Below are 17,839 nucleotides of genomic sequence, written 5' to 3'. Positions count from 1 at the left end.
GTTCTACTAATTTCTGGAAATTTCTATTATATAATAATTTATTATAATTCTTGGTAAATATAATATTTTATGGAAATTAGTGGTAATTTTTGGCTAAGTTCTACTAATTTCTGTTAATTTCTATTATAATAATTTATGAGAATTCTTGGTCAATATATACTTATTTTTTATACTTATTATATGAAAGTTTATTGGTCAATTAGTAGAAGTTAGTTCCATTATATAATTTCTACTAAATTTTGGTAATTTCTATTATATACTAATTTCTTGGTAAATATATACCAATGTATTATATTTATTATATGATAGTTTATTGGTAAATGGTAAATATATACCAATGTATTATATTTATTATATGATAGTTTATTGGTAATTTATAGTAATTTATCAATTTTATGGAATTTAGTGGCTATTTTTTTGGAAATTTCTACTAATTTATGATCATTTTTGGCAAATTATTTTAATGTATTTAGGATTATATTACTTGATAATTTCAAGTAATTATAATCCTAAAGTCTACTAATTTGTGATCATTTCTTTTGATTTATTTTTAGTAATTTTTTATAAATATTGGTAATTTATGTCTAATAATGGTAATTTATTTTAATTTATATTTGATAATTTTTATAATTATTTTACAATTGTTATTATTACATTATTTGACAATTTCAGGTATAACAGTTATCAAATTAAAAAAAAATCAAATAGCAATATTTTTAACTTACAATATGTAACAATCTTCAAAACACAAAATCTATAAATGTAAACCAAAGCAATTCAAGGTTCAAAGTATCAACACATATCGGCCTATACCGGCCAATACGCATCGTGTTGGTGGCTTCCCGATACGCCCCTATAGGGGTTGTATCAGGTCAGCCATTGGTTCAAAGGGTAGCCAAGGCTTAAACTGGCCCCTCTGAACCGATTTCGAAAAAAAAAAGTAAAACATAAAAAAAGCACCGACACAGGGCATATCGACCCAGTCAATGTTTAGAACCTTGAAGCAATTCATTAAGCTAAATGCAAATAACATTTTTAACTAACATTATGTAACAATCTTCAAAGCACAAAGCCCAAAAATTTAAACCAAAGAAACTCAATAAGCAAAAAGACAAACATTATTTTTGCTGATTTTTGTTAACATTATTTATTAAATATTTAATTATTAACAACATTTATCAATAATAGTAAGTAATTATAATATTTTATTAAATAATCAATAATGATAGTTTTAATAATATTATTTAGTTATTTTTAATATAACAGTAATTATTAAGTTTATGAATAGGATTTATTAACAATATTCATTAAATTAATAATTACCAAAATTAAATTAAATTAACAGTACTTATCAATAATAGTCAGTAATTATAATATTTTATTAAATAATCAATAACATTTTTAATTATTTTTAGTATAACAATAATTACTAAATGTATTAATAGTATTTATTAATAACAATATATTTAAAGTAAATATATATTTATTAACAATATTTATAATAACAATAATTATTAATTATTATCACTAATTATGTATTTTTTAAATTACTGTAATAATCAATAATTATTAAAATTGAGTTACTAAATTTATTAACAGTATTTATAATTTTAGATTAAAGTAAAATTAAAGTAAATATCTATTTATTAACAATATTTATAATAATAGTAATTATTAATTATAGTCACTAATTATATATTTATTAAATTATTGTCATAATCAGTAATTATTAAAACCGGGTTAAATAAATAGATAATTGTATTATAATCGGCAAAAGGGGAGGCCACCCCCTTCGTGTATATTAGGGTTGTACATGGGTCGGGTTGGGTCAATTTACTAGGGTTTTCCCAACCAACCCGACCTGGTCGGGTTACTTGAGGTGGAAACCGAAACCGACCCACTGATAGGCAAAACCGACCTAGTCGGTTTGGGTCGGGTTGGGTCGGGTTGGGTCGGTTTTGGTTTTGTTCCTGTAGTCAAACCTTATTTCTGAAACTTGTCTCACCTTTGGTCCAGTGTCAACCTTACTAACCCCTATTCCACTCAAAAAGCTTTTGTATTCAATAAGACAAAAGACAAAACTGTTTTATAGAAGACAAAAGTTATTAATATTCAATATTCAATAAGAGAAAAGTTAAAAAACAAAAGTTATCAATATACAATAAAATAGAAAGTCAAACAGTTTTATAGAAAGAATGATGAAACATTTATATTTTAAGAAACTTTTTAAATTCTAATCTAGGTAAAAGAGGACACCTAATTCTAATTGTAATTGCCTAATGGGTTGCCTATTTAGTGTAAAAGACTATAGAAATTAGGATATATATAATTTAGTTAAGTAGGAACTAGAAGATAGGACTGTTCTAGTTCTAGTAAAAGACTAGTTAAGTAGGAAACTAGGAACTACCGAACTAGTGGAAGACTAGTTAAGTAGGAAGACTAGTTTGGTTCGGTTTCGGTTTTTACATAAGAAAATCGAAACTGACCTGATATTTCGGTTTATAAATTTGCCCAACCCGAAACCGACCAGTGCTGATGAAAACCCGGCCGACTCGGGTTGGTTGGTTTGGTCGGGTTGGGCCTTCTTATGAACAGCCCTAGTGTATATATATATATATATATATATATATATATATATATATATATATATATATATATATATATATATGAAAGAAGGCTGAAACATTTATATTTAAAGAAACTTTCCAAATTCTAATTGTAATTGCCTAATGGGTTGCCTATTTGGTGTAAAAGACTATAGAAACTAGGATAGATATAATTTAGTCAAGTAGGAACTAGAAGATAGGACTGTTCTAGTTCTAGTAGAAGACTAGTTAAGTAGGAAACTAGGAACTACCGAACTAGTAGAAGACTAGTTAAGTAGGAAGACTAGTTCGGTTCGGTTTCGGATCGGTTTCGGGTCGGTTTTGGTTTTTACACAAGAAAACCGAAACCGACCGATGCTGATGAAAACCCGGTCGACTCAGGTTGGGTCGGTCCGGGTTGGTCGATTTGGTCGGGTTGGGCCTTCTTATGAACAGCCCTAGTGTATATATATAATATACACACACACACACACACACACATATATATATATATATAAAGATATGCTTACATGTAAACTTAAAATTAATATTTTATATATTAGTATAGCTGGTTCGAATGTTTGTATTATTAGAAAGAATATATTAGTTTTTTTTTATATTCAGTGCTATGCACCATTAATAACTTCCTCCTGACCCCCTTTTCCCCAAAGTGCTCGTTGAGTGATTCCATGTGAACGCTGGAATAAACCAGTTAACACACCAGCGAGCCAGCCCTTAGTTGGTAAAAAAATATATTAATTCAAGTTTCATAAAATTTATCTTCCACATTTTTTTCATGATATACAATATCAAAATCATTTTCAGTTCATTTTATTAATAGTATATAATCTCAATTAGATTTGAGTTAAAGTAAATCGGATAAATAAGATTCAATTCAAATCTAAATATAAATGAATCAAATTTACATCTACCTAATATCAGTATTTATGGTAGTCTTAGATACCTGACCTCATTTAGATGTTTATCTCTCAATCCGCCTCAAAGTCTCTCCTCAATCGCTCAAGGACTTATAATTGAAGCCTTGGGGCTTACAATTTGTGTTGATGATTCTATTATCTCGGGGTTTCTATGGGATATGGCTTACAATTTGTGTTGATGAGGAGCTAGCATTGTTTGTGAATTTACCCGTGTTGGTCTAAGCACATCTGAACAGTACGTTCCATGCACCAACTATTCAGTCCTGCCGTGCCCCATTTACTGGGTTGACATTATCTTCCACCAAGCTGTACTTAACAGCTATCTCATCCCATTTGTAGGGAGATGGATTTTATGTGCTACAAGTTGGGTTAGGGTTATGTTATATATAGGGGTGCAATGAATTGGATCATGATTCGATCCAATCCTAATTCCCCTTATTTTGTTGGATTCTGATATTTTCATTTTGGATTTTTGGATTTGATTCAGATCACCCTTATCCAATTTGAAAGTAGCCAATCCGATGTTTTTTTATAATTTTTTATATAAAATATATATATGATAAAAATACTAAAAAATATTTTAGTTTTTTGTTTTTTATTTAAACTCTTATATTTTCTCTTTCTTTTAATAATTTATTAATTTTTCAAAGTTTATTGGATCAGATTTGAGTATATCCTAATTTGAATTTTATCTGATCCGTTTGCATTCCTAGTGTTATGTCAATGGAACCACTAGATAAAACATATTTGTTATATCTATAATATGTTTTAACCTAAAATTATTATAATATATATTATATTAAGTATGACATATATAAACATATGGCAATTTTTGTGTTAATGGAAGGGTATGATATTGGAAGAACTTTGACCAATTAGAACATTCCATGAACTTTGTTAAATACCAGCTGCTTGATTACTACTTTTATGATAAATTGATAGTTAGACAACGAGGTGATTAGTTATCGGATTTTTAGGTATCATGTCTTTTGGCTTATACAAAAGTATAAAATATTTTATATACTCAAGATTCATAGGCTGGGACTGATTCACTTCTGTGTAGCCCCAGGTTTGAGGCCTAGGATGTAGTTCGGACAGACATAGGGCTAGGTTAAGTCCCTTATAGGCTCCTATGCAAAGTGTTTAGAGCATAAGCTTATGTTTGGTTTGTGGGATGATTTGGGTGGGATGGAAAATGATGGAATGGGATGGGATGAAAAAGTGTGAAGTTTTTCATTTCTATTGTTTGGTTTATAGGAAAATTATTGAGAAAAAAAATATTGAAGCATGTCACATAAATCAGAGTTTAAAATAAAACTATTTAGCTCCTAAAATCAATTGTCCTTCTAAAAAGTTTCAAACTCTCATTGAATCCATCATTTTTCACATAGCAACGAACCATTGCTATCTAGGGGTGAGAAAGAAAAACTGAAAAACAAAGCAAAACTGAACCAGTTGGTTTGATTTTCAATTCAGTATTTTTTAAAAAAATGAAGGTACCAGTTCAGTTTCTATATATTTTATGTATATTTATATATTATATATGTTTTATATTTTTTATATATTATAAATTAATAAATATGCATTATATATATTTCTAGTTTTTATTATATATTTATGTTTTTTTATAATATATTCTAAATTAAATAAAAAAATAAAAAACTGACAGTTAACCAATCAGCTTCAATTCGGTTTGTGGGATGATTTGGGTGGGATGGAAAATGATGGAATGGGATGGGATGAAAAAGTGTGAAGTTTTTCATTTCTATTGTTTGGTTTATGGGAAAATTATTGAGAAAAAAAATATTGAAGCATGTTACATAAATCAGAGTTTAAAATAAAACTATTTAGCTCCTAAAATCAATTGTCCCTCTAAAAAGTTTCAAACTCTCATTGAATCCATCATTTTTCACATAGCAACAAACCATTGCTATCTAGGGGTGAGAAAGAAAAACTGAAAAACAAAGCAAAACTGAACCAGTTGGTTTGATTTCAATTCAGTATTTTTTTAAAAAATGAAGGTACCAGTTCAGTTTCTATATATTTTATGTATATTTATATATTATATATGTTTTATATTTTCTATATATTATAAATTAATAAATATGCATTATATATATTTCTAGTTTTTATTATATATTTATGTTTTTTATAATATATTCTAAATTAAAAAAAAATAAAAAACTGACAGTTAACCAATCAGCTTCAATTCGGTTTTGGTTACTGGTTTTTCAAAAACCGGTCATATTGGCTCGGTTTCAAAATTAGGCCACCAAACTATGAGCACCCCTATTGCTATCCATGAAATGGCATTTGTGAGAAGGCACTTTAACCCACTTTGTCCTACACTATAATGATTCATGAATTTTTTTTTCTTCCTATAGTGATTTCAAGTGCCCATAGGCTCCAAATTAGATGATAGGGATCACGACCGATGACATGGATTTGGATGAGACTGTTCCAAGTGAAGGTTTTTGTTGGAAATTGGGGTCATTGTAAATTTGGAGGAGAAGCTTTGAGGCGTGTCTGAAGACACTATTTTTAGAACGTTATTTGCCCCTATTCAGTTTCACTGAGTTTGTTGTTGGGTCACAGGCAAATCCATACAAAGAGAGCCAAGCTAACCAGCATTGAAAGAAAGTGAGCCTGAAAGCTTAATGAGCCTAAAGCCCATTTCGAACTGGGTTAATTGTATTAATTAAATAGGGGTGGATCTGGGTATGGATCAGCAGATAAGGATAAGAGGATAACTCTTATCCACTTAAAGAGTTCAGATCCAAATAGAGATTTGGATAAGAGAACTTCTAATTTGAATAGGAGAGGCTGATCTTGATTTGTAGATAAGATAAGGGATTATCCTTATCACTTAAAGAGTTTAGATCCAAATAAATATTTGAATCAAGAAACTCGTAATCAGATTAGGAGATTATCTTTTTAAGGGCTATACAGAAAGAGCAAGGCGGACCTGAAAAGACAACACAGTTTGATTGTTTCTGCCTCCAGTTCTTTCTCACTACTCTTGTCGCCCCACCCTATTTGATCTCCATCTCTTGGAAGTGATCAAGATTTGAACTTGATATTATCTCTTGCTGGAAGAAACAATTCTAAAGTTGTGCTCACTACCCCATTCGATTCTTACTAAAAAATATGAGGTTCTTGGTGAAGAACTACTTGTTGATCCTGCCTCATCCTAAACTGTGTCATATTCAATGGAGGGAGGATTTCGTACTCTCTTTGGGCGTGAACACCTGCGTTGGGAGGAGCTTTTTGTGTAGATTCCGTATCAAGTATACCTCTCCCTAATTTTGGTTTCAGATTTGGTCCGATTTGGTTACAAGAACGAACCTTGAAAATTTAATTTTCTAAATTGGGAATACAATTCACGGATGGGAGTAAGAAAATTTTGAAATTTCGCCTAGCCACCCTGCATGGTTCGACCATTCATATGATGAAACTCTCATCCCTTCAAATTAAATAATACTTAAAGGGCATTTGTGTCTTTTTCAAATGCCATTTAACGGTTAGTTAACAACTAGTAGGTACTGGATTGTCACGTTTTAAAATTTTGGATACTTAATTGTCGCATTTTAAAGTTTGGGAACCAAAGTGACACTAGGCCCAAAGTATAGGGTATTAATCGGGAATTTTCCCTAAATTATACATACTATATATAATATTTAATATATAATAAACATAAATGTTTATTTTTTATTTATTATGATTGAATATATTGGGTCAGACCCAATTGTCTCGAGAATCGATCGATTCAAATCCGGGTCAAAAAATTATAGACCCTATCGGGTCCAGCTCCTCAACATTTCATGTTGGGTCGGTTATAATTCAGCTGGTTCCAACCAAGACCGGTCCCGTTGACAGTCCTAGCCTAGATGTACCCATTCTAATACCTCTTTTCTTTTTTTCCCTTTGTGAATAAATTCTGCTTATCCTTTAGCATCCATTTACACATTCAAATATCTCACACATGTATTCTTAAATTCATGGCAAGATATACAATGTGCGGTTCGATTCCCATGCCATGGTGTATACAGAGTTTTTTGCTTGCACGGAAAGTGGGGTCGGATCGGATCAGGATAAACCAAACCCGATTTACCCGAAAAATGTACGTGCAAAGGCCAGAAGTGGAATTAGCGCATTGCGTGCAATCTCAAGGTCAGTGCAGTAGTTGGACTGACTGTTGGACTTGGACTGTCGGAAAAGCGCGAAAACGGTCACCAAACTTTAGTGAACTCTCCCTCCCTCCTTCCCTCACTGTGTATCATCTTTATCTCCCTCTTTCATTGGCTATATCCACTGTTTTTAACTGTTTACCAAAATCATGATCGGTCGTCGGAATGAGGACCAAAGCTCAAAGGACGAGTCTTTTCCTCTTCCCTGAACCATTTCTCTGCACAATTTTAGGGCTTCTTTGAACTTGCATTCTTTTATTTAGTTTTTTGACTTTTGCTCCACATTCGAGATCTAGTGTTTCAAATGGCGGCGAGTTTTTTTATGGTTTATTGAAGATGAACGGCGACAGAGAACAGGTCAGTGAAGGCAGCAGTGGCAAATTCCATATTTTGCAGCCACTTCGGGACCTTGAATCCAATTGGGCTGTTGACCTCGCCAAGAACCTCGAGGAGTATCTCTTGAAGATTTGCGCCGGTGAGATCGATGGAGAAGACGATGTCCATCTCTCTGTGAATTTTGCTGAAGGTTCGTTCCAGCACTAATTTCTCCTTCATATTCAATTTTTTAATCATTTTTGGTTATATGTTCTGACTTCTATGGAAGGTTTGTTTATTTTTATGCAATGTGCAGCTGCTCTTCTGCTTCAAGGCTCCATTCAAGTGTACAGCCGGAAGGTGGAATATCTTTATTCTTTGGTTTTGCACTCCCTTGAGTTCGTTTCTCAGAAGAGGTTCGAGTTTAAACTACTATTCTCCCCACGTTGTTCCTTTTGGTAACTAGTATGATTTCTAATTATTTTGTCAGCTCAATTTATACTAGGCGGAGGCTTTCGATTAAAATTAATACACTCGAACAATCTGAATTATAGACTTGATGTCCATGATTTTAAGTGATTGTTAATTTTCCTGAATAAATAGCCTAGCAGCCCATTTAGGTCATCTGAGTCTTTAACTAGTTGCATGGCCAAATGTGAAATGTGCGAGTTTTGGTAAACACAAGTTGGTTGAGTTTGCACAGCGTGGAAGCTGGAAACTTTTGCATTGGGAATGTTCATAAATCTGAGCAATCAATAGAACTTGGTGGGGGAACAACTAATAGGCAGATAAATCTAAGAACACATGATAAAAATAGAAAAAGTTTGAGACAAATAACTCAGGTGAAACTGAAACATTAGCTGGCTAGACTGTATGATAGTTGATGCGGCACGATCCGGGCACTCCTAGCTGGCTGCTGACTGGCTCCTAGCTGGCAACGGACAGCACCTGAGAGGAAGAAGATGAAGGATTCCCGGGGGATTTGCCCGGCGGGAATACTCCGAAGCTTTAGTTAGAACGTTGGGGGAGAAAGCAAAGAGTGTAAAGAGGCTAAGAGTGTAGGTCACGCTAGATCACTAAGTTCTCAAGATTAGCTCGAGAGCAAGTAAATTTCAGATAAGATCTCAGATGTTCGAGAGAGAGCTTCCCTTTAACTAGGGAGCTCTTATATAGGCGTCCTTGTCAAATCGGGCATAACTGCCACTGGGCTTTTGTCGTAGCTGTTACCTGCCAGGGCTGCGTAGGTGACCATTGCATGGTACTACCCAATTGGATGGGTGACACGTCTCGGGAGGACAGGCACGCCACCATCTGTCGAGAGACGTGGGTACAGTCTGCCGAATGGACAGGGACTGCGTCGTCAGTCAAGAGACGTGACGCAATCTGACGGGTACGGTCTTGTCAGATAGAAGCTTCCTTTAGAGCATCGCGTTGCTTAGTCGCAAGCTACCTTGTAGCGGGCTACCCTGTCACGCAGCGAGCTATCTTGTCGCGAGCTACTTCGTAGCGAGCTCCCAGGGGTACTTTGAGGTGACCCTCATCGGGATTGCCTTTGGGGCAGTCTTTCTGCCTAAGTGTTGGAGTGAGCTGGTTACCCTAGCTCGCGAGTTGGAATAGCCTTGGAGTATTCCCTTTTGGTAGCTCGGGGGACCTCGAACTCGCGCTGTAGCGAGCTCCCCCTATAGCGAGCTATGATGTAGCGAGCTGTCCTACAGGCTCGTTACTTAGTCGCAGTCAGGCTGCAGTGCTGAGTTGTTGCTCGTGCTGAGTCAGGTCCACGTGTCATTGTCTCAAGGGGTCAGGTCAAATCATCCTCCATCAATAGTGTTGCTGAATATAGATTTCAGTAACATTATATTTGAAGAAGAAATAGTTGCATTAGATAAAAAGAAATAACAAACTAAGAAATAAGGGAAAATGACTATAGAGACGAGAGAAAAGGTACATTGGGTCAAGCTCCCTAGTGCAGCTGGAAGTCTCTAAACGGAGGAAAACTCAAGGAAAGTAGCCAATGGCATTGATATTGCTACAAAAGTCAGGGAGTGAAGCAATAAACACTAACCTCTAGGTTTTGCAATGCGTAAAGGTAGTGACATTAACCTTCTACTAGAAGGTAGTAGAAGGGCTTGGGTTGTGGCTCTAGAACAAGACCAACAAGCAAGAGAGAGGAAACGAAGAAAATGCCGAAGCAAAACTCAATAATATTGTATTCAAATCAGGTCTCTTTGGAACAGGCAGGAAGATCGGCCAGAGAAGACTGGGGATCATGCTGAAGGAGGTGATTGCCATGAAGTTGTTGATGAGGAGAATGAACTGTTTCTGGGTCTAGATGATGTGCCTGGTAAGTTCATTTGTAGCAATCATTTCCCTTGCAGGGTTAAAGGTTCTTACCTGACATTTATTAATGTTGGCAGTGGAAGCTAAAAACTGTCTTGATGATGGGCTCTGTAAAGACCAAATTCTGGATCACTATGTGAAGCCCCCTGCAAATTTGATTGTGCTAGAAGGGGATTGTTTAGATACAACTGGTGATGCTGGGGAATTAGAATCATATCTGGTACAACTGTGGGTAATTTGTATGAGCTTAATTGTGCATTCTTTTCTTTCTTATTCAGCTCATTGCCTGGTTTGTATCATGGTTGCAGTTAGCCACCAACGATTTATACCAGGGTTTTCTTCTATTAGATCCCTGTGATGCTGTTGCAGTAAACGACTTTTTAAAGGGGGATAAGACTTGTACAGGGCACAATGTTGCCCAAAGGGGCAGCTCTTTGAGGTCTAAGACACATAAAAGTTTCCAATCCCCAACAAGATTTTCTGGTGGAACTGCTCTGAAAACATCTGTTGGACAAAGCCACGACGTTAATGCCAATCAATCTCCTATTGTTAGTTGCAACTTTGCTGATAATGATAATAATATGTGGTCAGATCCTCATGCCTGTAGTGTTCCTGAGAATAACCACCATGGAGATGAAATGGATGGAGGATATTCAAGACCTAGGAATGATTCAGATGACTTAGATGATGATGATCCATGGAAGCCTTTGAATCCCCATGAGCCTGGGAACTTGAAAGTAAAAGCTTTTAGAAAATGTAAGTGTAAAACTTTGATATTTTGCTTACGTATTATTTCCTGTTATTTATTTTATGTACCAACTACTGGTTCTGCATCTTGATTTTCATTTGCTTTGTTCCATTCAGTAATTGTTCTGAAAAAGCCTGAGAAAATTTCATCGACAAAGATGCCTATAGCTGCCCAATTTCCTTTAGCAAGACTCTGTGGCACTATAAGTTCAGAATTTTCAGAAATGTGGGAGGAAAAGCTCCATGCCCGTGAAAAGCTACGGGACTCTCAATCTCCTCCACCTTATGAAAAGGTCTATTCGAAAGGATTTTATTACTTTATTATGGTAAAATAAGGAATTTATTGACTGAAAGAACAAGAAAAAGTATACAGAACATATATGATGCAGATGTAAAGAGAGAGAGAAAAGAACAGCAGTATTTAAAGAAGTCACCCTGTTAGTCCAGCCGAGAGACCTATAGAATAAGCATATATGTAAAAAGGCCTTCCAATTAAACCACTGAAGAAGACCAGAAAGGCAGAAACCCCTTCTATTTATTGTGTCCAGAGCAGCATGCAAATCAACTACTCAAATTTATACTCAAGCCAAAACCACCATCCAACAACCCATCATAGGAGAAAACACCTCATGTCTCACCCATAGACTAACTATAGGCAACAAGACTCCCTTTTCATTTCCCCCTGCCATCTTTACCACTAACTTGTATATATTTTGGCAATTCCTTTCTTAGTCTTTCCTTTATCTCTTATTCTCTTTCTCTGAAAGTGCTACAAGCTACATTGCATCATGTTTTAGTTCAGAAGCTGCCTGGTCTCCTTGGATACATTTGAAGCAGGGACAGTGCCAGAATTCCTCACTTTGGGGGACCACTCCATTAGGATAGGGCTCACCACCATCACCCCCAATGTAATTTTAGAGGTTCACCCTGGCTCTGCCCCTGATTCTCAGCAAGGCTCTCACTTGCACTACCACTTTATCCCCATCCAACAGAGTTATTTCGCTTTATTCCAATTCTTAAAGAGAATTTTCTCCCTCCAGAAAAAAAAAGGTAGCCCCAATGATTAGCCCCTTGGGTTGTTCATTTTGCCACTTTTCAGCAATTGCATGTCTGAGGAAGTTGCCTCATTGAAAGGATTTTATTGCTTATATACAACTTAAAGTTGTTATTTTACGTTGTTTGGTTGCAGCTACGACAATCACTTGTTCCTGGCGGACACGGAAGTTGCAATATGTTTAGTAATGCTGAGAATGAAGATGAGGATATTGACCATGCAGACTTCCCTGGTTTTGGGCAAACTGATGGTAACATGCCCGATAGTGATTTCATGGACACAGAACCTCCAGTCCCTGTGAAGGTTAGTTGTTTTTTCACATAGCAGTGAAATTGTACATAAATTTTTAGCTGCATTACTTATTATCTGATCTTTTTGCAGCATGGTGATGATGCTTGTTTTGATGGCAAGGATACTTTTCAGCAGGAGAATTCAAACTCTCATGCAAATTTGGAAGATCTTTGCCGTTTACACCTGGTAAACATAGGCCTCTTTTTTTTTTCTTTTATAAGTAATCAGATTTTATTAGAGAATGGAGAGAAAAAGTTACAACTGTTTACGGAGAGGCACAAGCTTCAACCTCTCCCAACAGACTAAAAAGAAAACAAATTACAATTTGGCCCAATACAATTATTCCCTATTTGCCCCTTGCTTGGCTAAGCTGTCAGCCATAGCATTAGCTGATCTCCCCACTCATTGTATCCTAGAGGACCAGAGAATAAGAGAGCTACATTACCACTTTCATTCCTTATTACAATGGTAATTTCCCTTTTATTTACTGAAAAGAAACATGTTGACAACTACATAAACTGCTATCATTTTGGTTTTGGTAGGCAATTCTTTTTTAGCTAATTTGCTTTTCTTTATTCTAAAATGTCTATTTTATACTAGATGCAGTTCTTGTTATTTAATATTTATATATTAGTGATACTCCTATGATGCACTTAGGGGGTTTTCACGGTCTGGTTCAGTGCGGTTTGGAGAAGATCTCAGACCAAACCAGTAAATTACAGTTGGAGAAATTCTCAAGCTGAACCAAACCGTTTTGGCATGGAAGCAGGAAGCCAAACCAGACCAAACCATTTTATTATGGTGTGGTGTGATTTCTAATATGGTTTGGGGATTTTGGATCATTCTATGATTCTATTGGGCTTAACCCAATTAGAAAGCCCAAATAGCATCCCTAAAAATTAGAACTTAAAGCTTTTATGTTATTATTTTATTATAAAATAAAAGAAATTATTATATTTTTATAATTTTATACATTCTATTTAGATATATTATATTATATTATATTATATTATATTATATATATAATATTTATAAAATTAATATTGTATATATACATTTATATTATATTATATATAATTTCGGTTTATAGTTTACTGTTTGGTTTGGTTTATAAAATCTAATAAACCAAACTGAAACCATAAACTGCAATTTAGCAAAATATCAAACCGAACCAAACCGTTTTTAGGTGCAAACTGAACCAAACCACAAATTTGGTTTGGTTCGGTTCAGTTTTGTGGTTTGGACCATACAATGCATTGTCATTTCCTGATATACTACTGCTCATAAAATGCCCTAGTGTTAGTGGTTTAGTTGCACTGGTAGACAAGGTGGAAGGGTTTAGTCTGGTACTGTGATAAATTGGAAGATCATAACATGGTCCATATCATCTCAGGGCTGCTTGACATGAACTTGGTTGAACCATTGGACCAAACTCCAGTCAAGTAAGAAATTTTAGGCCCAACTGATGTAGGACTGATGTGATCCAAGGCTACACTGGTAGCAGATTTAAGGGAAACTGAAAAGATAAATGATGATGGTTACAGATGGTAAGGAGTTAGGTTCAAGTTGGGGTTGAGGGGCTAGATGTAGGTCTAGACTCTAAAGAAGGGAAATGAGGGTTTGTCTTGGGTTATTATATGGATAGATGAAGTGGTCAGAAAGATAGCTTAGTGCTGAGATTCCTGTGATATGCAGATTTTTTTTTGATAAATGAGTAAAATTTTATTAAACCAGCAAATAAGAGTTACATGCAACCCATGGAAAGGCACGGGACACTTTATTTTGGGCTGTGATTTGCAGAAATTTCTAGAGAAAAAAAAACAGTAAAAATCAATATCTCAAGATTGGAATGAAATTTCTTCAAATGTTTTAGAGGGAGGTTTCTGTAAGTGAAACAAAGAAGGGGATTGAATTTGAAAGGGTTCTGAGAAGATATGGCACAAAAGGACAAGAGTTATAAAAATTAAAAACTTTTGAGAATTAGGGTTTTTAGTGAGATTTCTTTAAAAGGTTTCAGTGGGATGAAAAAGATTTTTAAATATGGGGGATGGCTGAATCAGATCTGGTTTCAACCAAGTTTTGGTATGCAAGATTTAGAGAGACAAGTTTCTCACTCTAGAAAGGTATGTGGATGTTGAGAACTTAATTTAATGGAGAGGAGACTTACCTGGGGCCAAACTTAGTCCTTTAATTGATGTGAATGATGATTCCCCAATTACCTTTTCCCAAGTCTTTGATGCCTAGGAATCACTTCTAGGGCCTTGAGAATCAGTGAATCCCTCACCACAAGTCACACAAGCAGAAATAAGCTCTAGAATTTATTGTCCACATTTGCAACTTTATATACATATATAGACTGTCTAGAGTCAGCCAAACTATTTTCTAAACTAGGAAAACTCAAAATTACACTTCTACCACTCATAAACCGACTGAAAGAAAACTTAATGACTCACAAGCTCCATAACCAACAACTAAAAATTTAGGCATGACTAAATTATGACTAGACAAACACTACTATTGGGCTGCACCCCACAATAGAATAGTTAAAATGATGAAAATACCCATACTGTCCAAAAATAGAAAAATAAATTGAAATTCAGAAAAATTCCAATATTGACTTTTCATCTCCTGCATCACCAACACTCAAATCTATCCTTTTTTTAAAGATCTACTGGTAAACTGCATTTAATGTTAATTAGGTGGTATGACTGGACAGGTTGTATCCAGATCTTGTCTTCTTCCTTAACTCATTTTGCTACTATTATTCAGTGTTCATGTATCTTTTGGATGTCCACATTTTATATAACCATTTTTCTTCTTCTGTACAGGATGCTCTCCTTTCTAGTATAGCTGAAACTGAGAAGCAGACTGAATTGGCTTCTAGGGTTTCCACATGGAAACAGCGAATTGAGCACACATTGGAGGAGCAAGTAATTTCTAATTTTTTTTGTTGCTTTATTTGTCATTTTATTTGAGTTTCTCAAGTTTCTACTAGCCTTAACTGGTTGAACTTCTTTAACAGGATTCCCACCCTCCATTTGATATCCATGAATATGGTGGTCAAGTTTTGGATAAACTTTCCATCAAAGCCGATAGTGGAGGTTGCATGTCCTTTGCAGACATTGTTGCAGGCCAAGAAAAGCATGATGTTGCTAGGACTTTCTCGGCACTCCTACAACTGGTGATTCCCTTGTTATTCGTTAATGTTTGGAAGTAGGTACTCTGAATATTTTGATTCCCAGCTGGTTGCAATAGAGGCATCAGTTAGGGTATAAGGGAGTTTTGTAGCCTGGTGTTGGCATCTATTCTTGGACTTTGTGATCTTTATATTCTGGATTTAGTTGCCACATATTTAGAAGTTACTCTTGAGTTAACTCTAGGGTTTTGGTAACTATTGTGCCGAAGCCTTGTGGTGCATGTATGGAGGGAGGTTGGGACCAAACAATTCAACATTCTCAACTAGGACATCTCTAGCCAATTCAGTTAGAAGGTGTTGGTCAGGTTGTTGGGTGGCTAGTGGCTACTTGGTGTTGAAAACCTAGATTTGAACTGGATGGATTTGTACCTCCATGATCCCTCTTACATTTAAAAACCTGATGTGGACACCTTAAATTTCCTTAAAAGATTTACATTTCATTCTATAAATGCTCCATTTATCTATTCCAGCCATAATTTTTCTTTTCAGGTGAACAATGGAAATGTTGGTCTTGATAGAGGTAACCTAAGGAGTGAATCTGTATGTTATTCATCTGTAAATCCCTTTTATGTGCGGCTCCTTAGCCATGACAAGAGACAAGAGGCGCAGCTCCACTCATCAAAAAAGAGAGCAAAATCTCCTTTGAGGAAAAGATGCACCAAAGTGAAGGTAACAAGCTAGTTGAAGAACACTCAAAAATTAGTTCATTGGGTTTTGCCTCAGCTGTAAAATCTTCACAACCAAATAGGAAGTTGTCTGTAAGCTTGGAGTGTGATGGAATTAGCTGCACTCTCGAGGCAAGAGAAGACGTAGGCCTTGGTTGATAGAACCGGTTGGCTTACAATCTGTAACTTCAGTAGCAGGTAAAGCTGTTTCTTTCTGGGGTCCTGAAATTTCAACCACTTGCATTGAGTGGATCAGAATCATCAGATCAGTGGACTGGTGGCCCACCTTGTATGTTACTAATAACTGTAGATTGGCAGCTTGTATATGTATTTATATTGATTATTAATTTATTATGATGATCTAGATATAGGTAGAAATGCAGATTGTATTGTAGGCTTGGCAACATGTATTGTATCAATGCTCATTTGTTATAACAATATCAATGTATTTTAAACTTCACCTCCAAGATTTTACTTGGGAAGCAATATTCACTATCACTTGGGCATGGTGCATTATTGTTGTAACCTATTTTCAGGACTGATTTATGATATTAATATTTCAATGACTATTGTACTTAAAAAGTCGTCCCAACAACTTAAAAATAATTCAATTCTTAAGTGCTTTTTGCGATCTCAGAAACCACTTATTCCCTTGCCTCTAATGTCAGATATGTGGAGAACTTGGATGGCTCAGATTGATTAATTCAAGAGGTGGCTAATTGATTGCGTGTAATGGTTTAGGACATTGGATGAGTCATTGTGCTAGATTAACAATAGAGCATGTTATTCTCCAACTTTGCACTCAGATTCATGAATTTCTCTTTGCTCTTGGTGCTTTTTTAATTGGCGAATCATACTAGAAAGAGTAACTATAAAAGCAGTGTAATCAGAAATAAGAGTGGTTCTTAAGGTTGGGTTTGAATGCAGTGTAAAAGTAAAAGTACATTGATAGAGTTGTACACTGATTGGTTTAAAATTATGAACCGTTGTAAATGAAGAGCGGGATTATCGATAAATATTTACATTGTTCTTGTCGAAGTGGTATTTACATCAATTATCGATGTAAAACTCAACATGAGTGGAATTTTACATCAATGTTTTCGATGTTTAACTGCGCTCCATCCAAAAGCTGACAAAACCGGACCAAAGATTTTAATTACTCAAGTCGGTATTTACATTGCAAACAAACGCAGCCTAACGAGAGATAAAATTCCAGTGTAGAGATTAGTGATGGTTAGGGCATTACTATATCTGGCTGAAGAGTGCAGACCTTTGTTTCTATCCCTCTTTCCATCAAGGTTTAAAAAGTGAATTGGATAGACAATTTTAGGTTATGTATCATAATACATTTTGCAAATACATGAATACAGTTGAACAATTAGGATAGACATAGATACATTAAAGTAATTCACAAAAAAAAAAAAAAAAATTCTAGAAATGCATAAAACTAAATTTGAGGTTGAAATTACTGTGACCAAGGATCAAACAGATGAAATTCACATGCTTTAGTGCTTTATATGAAGT

General features: G+C 35.0%; 1 protein-coding gene across 1 annotated transcript; it reads left to right on the top strand.

Annotated features, from left to right (window-relative positions):
* The first annotated feature begins 7,793 nt into the window (after positions 1–7,793).
* On the top strand, positions 7,794–16,897 carry LOC104612848 (condensin-2 complex subunit H2-like). Its single transcript, XM_019200392.2, has 11 exons — positions 7,794–8,236; positions 8,342–8,441; positions 10,245–10,366; positions 10,440–10,582; positions 10,671–11,118; positions 11,227–11,402; positions 12,299–12,466; positions 12,545–12,640; positions 15,283–15,384; positions 15,477–15,635; positions 16,140–16,897. Exons 1-11 carry the CDS (start codon positions 8,047–8,049, stop codon positions 16,329–16,331), a joined length of 1,896 nt encoding a protein of 631 aa, XP_019055937.1. The 5' UTR covers positions 7,794–8,046; the 3' UTR covers positions 16,332–16,897.
* Positions 16,898–17,839: the final 942 nt, after the last annotated feature.

The sequence above is a fragment of the Nelumbo nucifera genome, chromosome 3 (assembly GCF_055504915.1).
Source record: "Nelumbo nucifera cultivar China Antique chromosome 3, China Antique-T2T, whole genome shotgun sequence".
In the NCBI taxonomy this organism is placed as follows: Eukaryota; Viridiplantae; Streptophyta; class Magnoliopsida; order Proteales; family Nelumbonaceae; genus Nelumbo; species Nelumbo nucifera.
This window is presented reverse-complemented; position numbering and strand designations above follow the sequence as displayed.

Coding starts and splice junctions, on each gene's coding strand:
- LOC104612848 (XM_019200392.2), top strand. CDS start 8,047: ATGAACGGCGACAGAGAACAGGTCAGTGAAGGCAGCAGTGGCAAATTC. Junction 8,237..8,341: donor CTCTGTGAATTTTGCTGAAG/GTTCGTTCCAGC, acceptor TGCAATGTGCAG/CTGCTCTTCTGCTTCAAGGC. Junction 15,636..16,139: donor TCTCGGCACTCCTACAACTG/GTGATTCCCTTG, acceptor TTTTCTTTTCAG/GTGAACAATGGAAATGTTGG.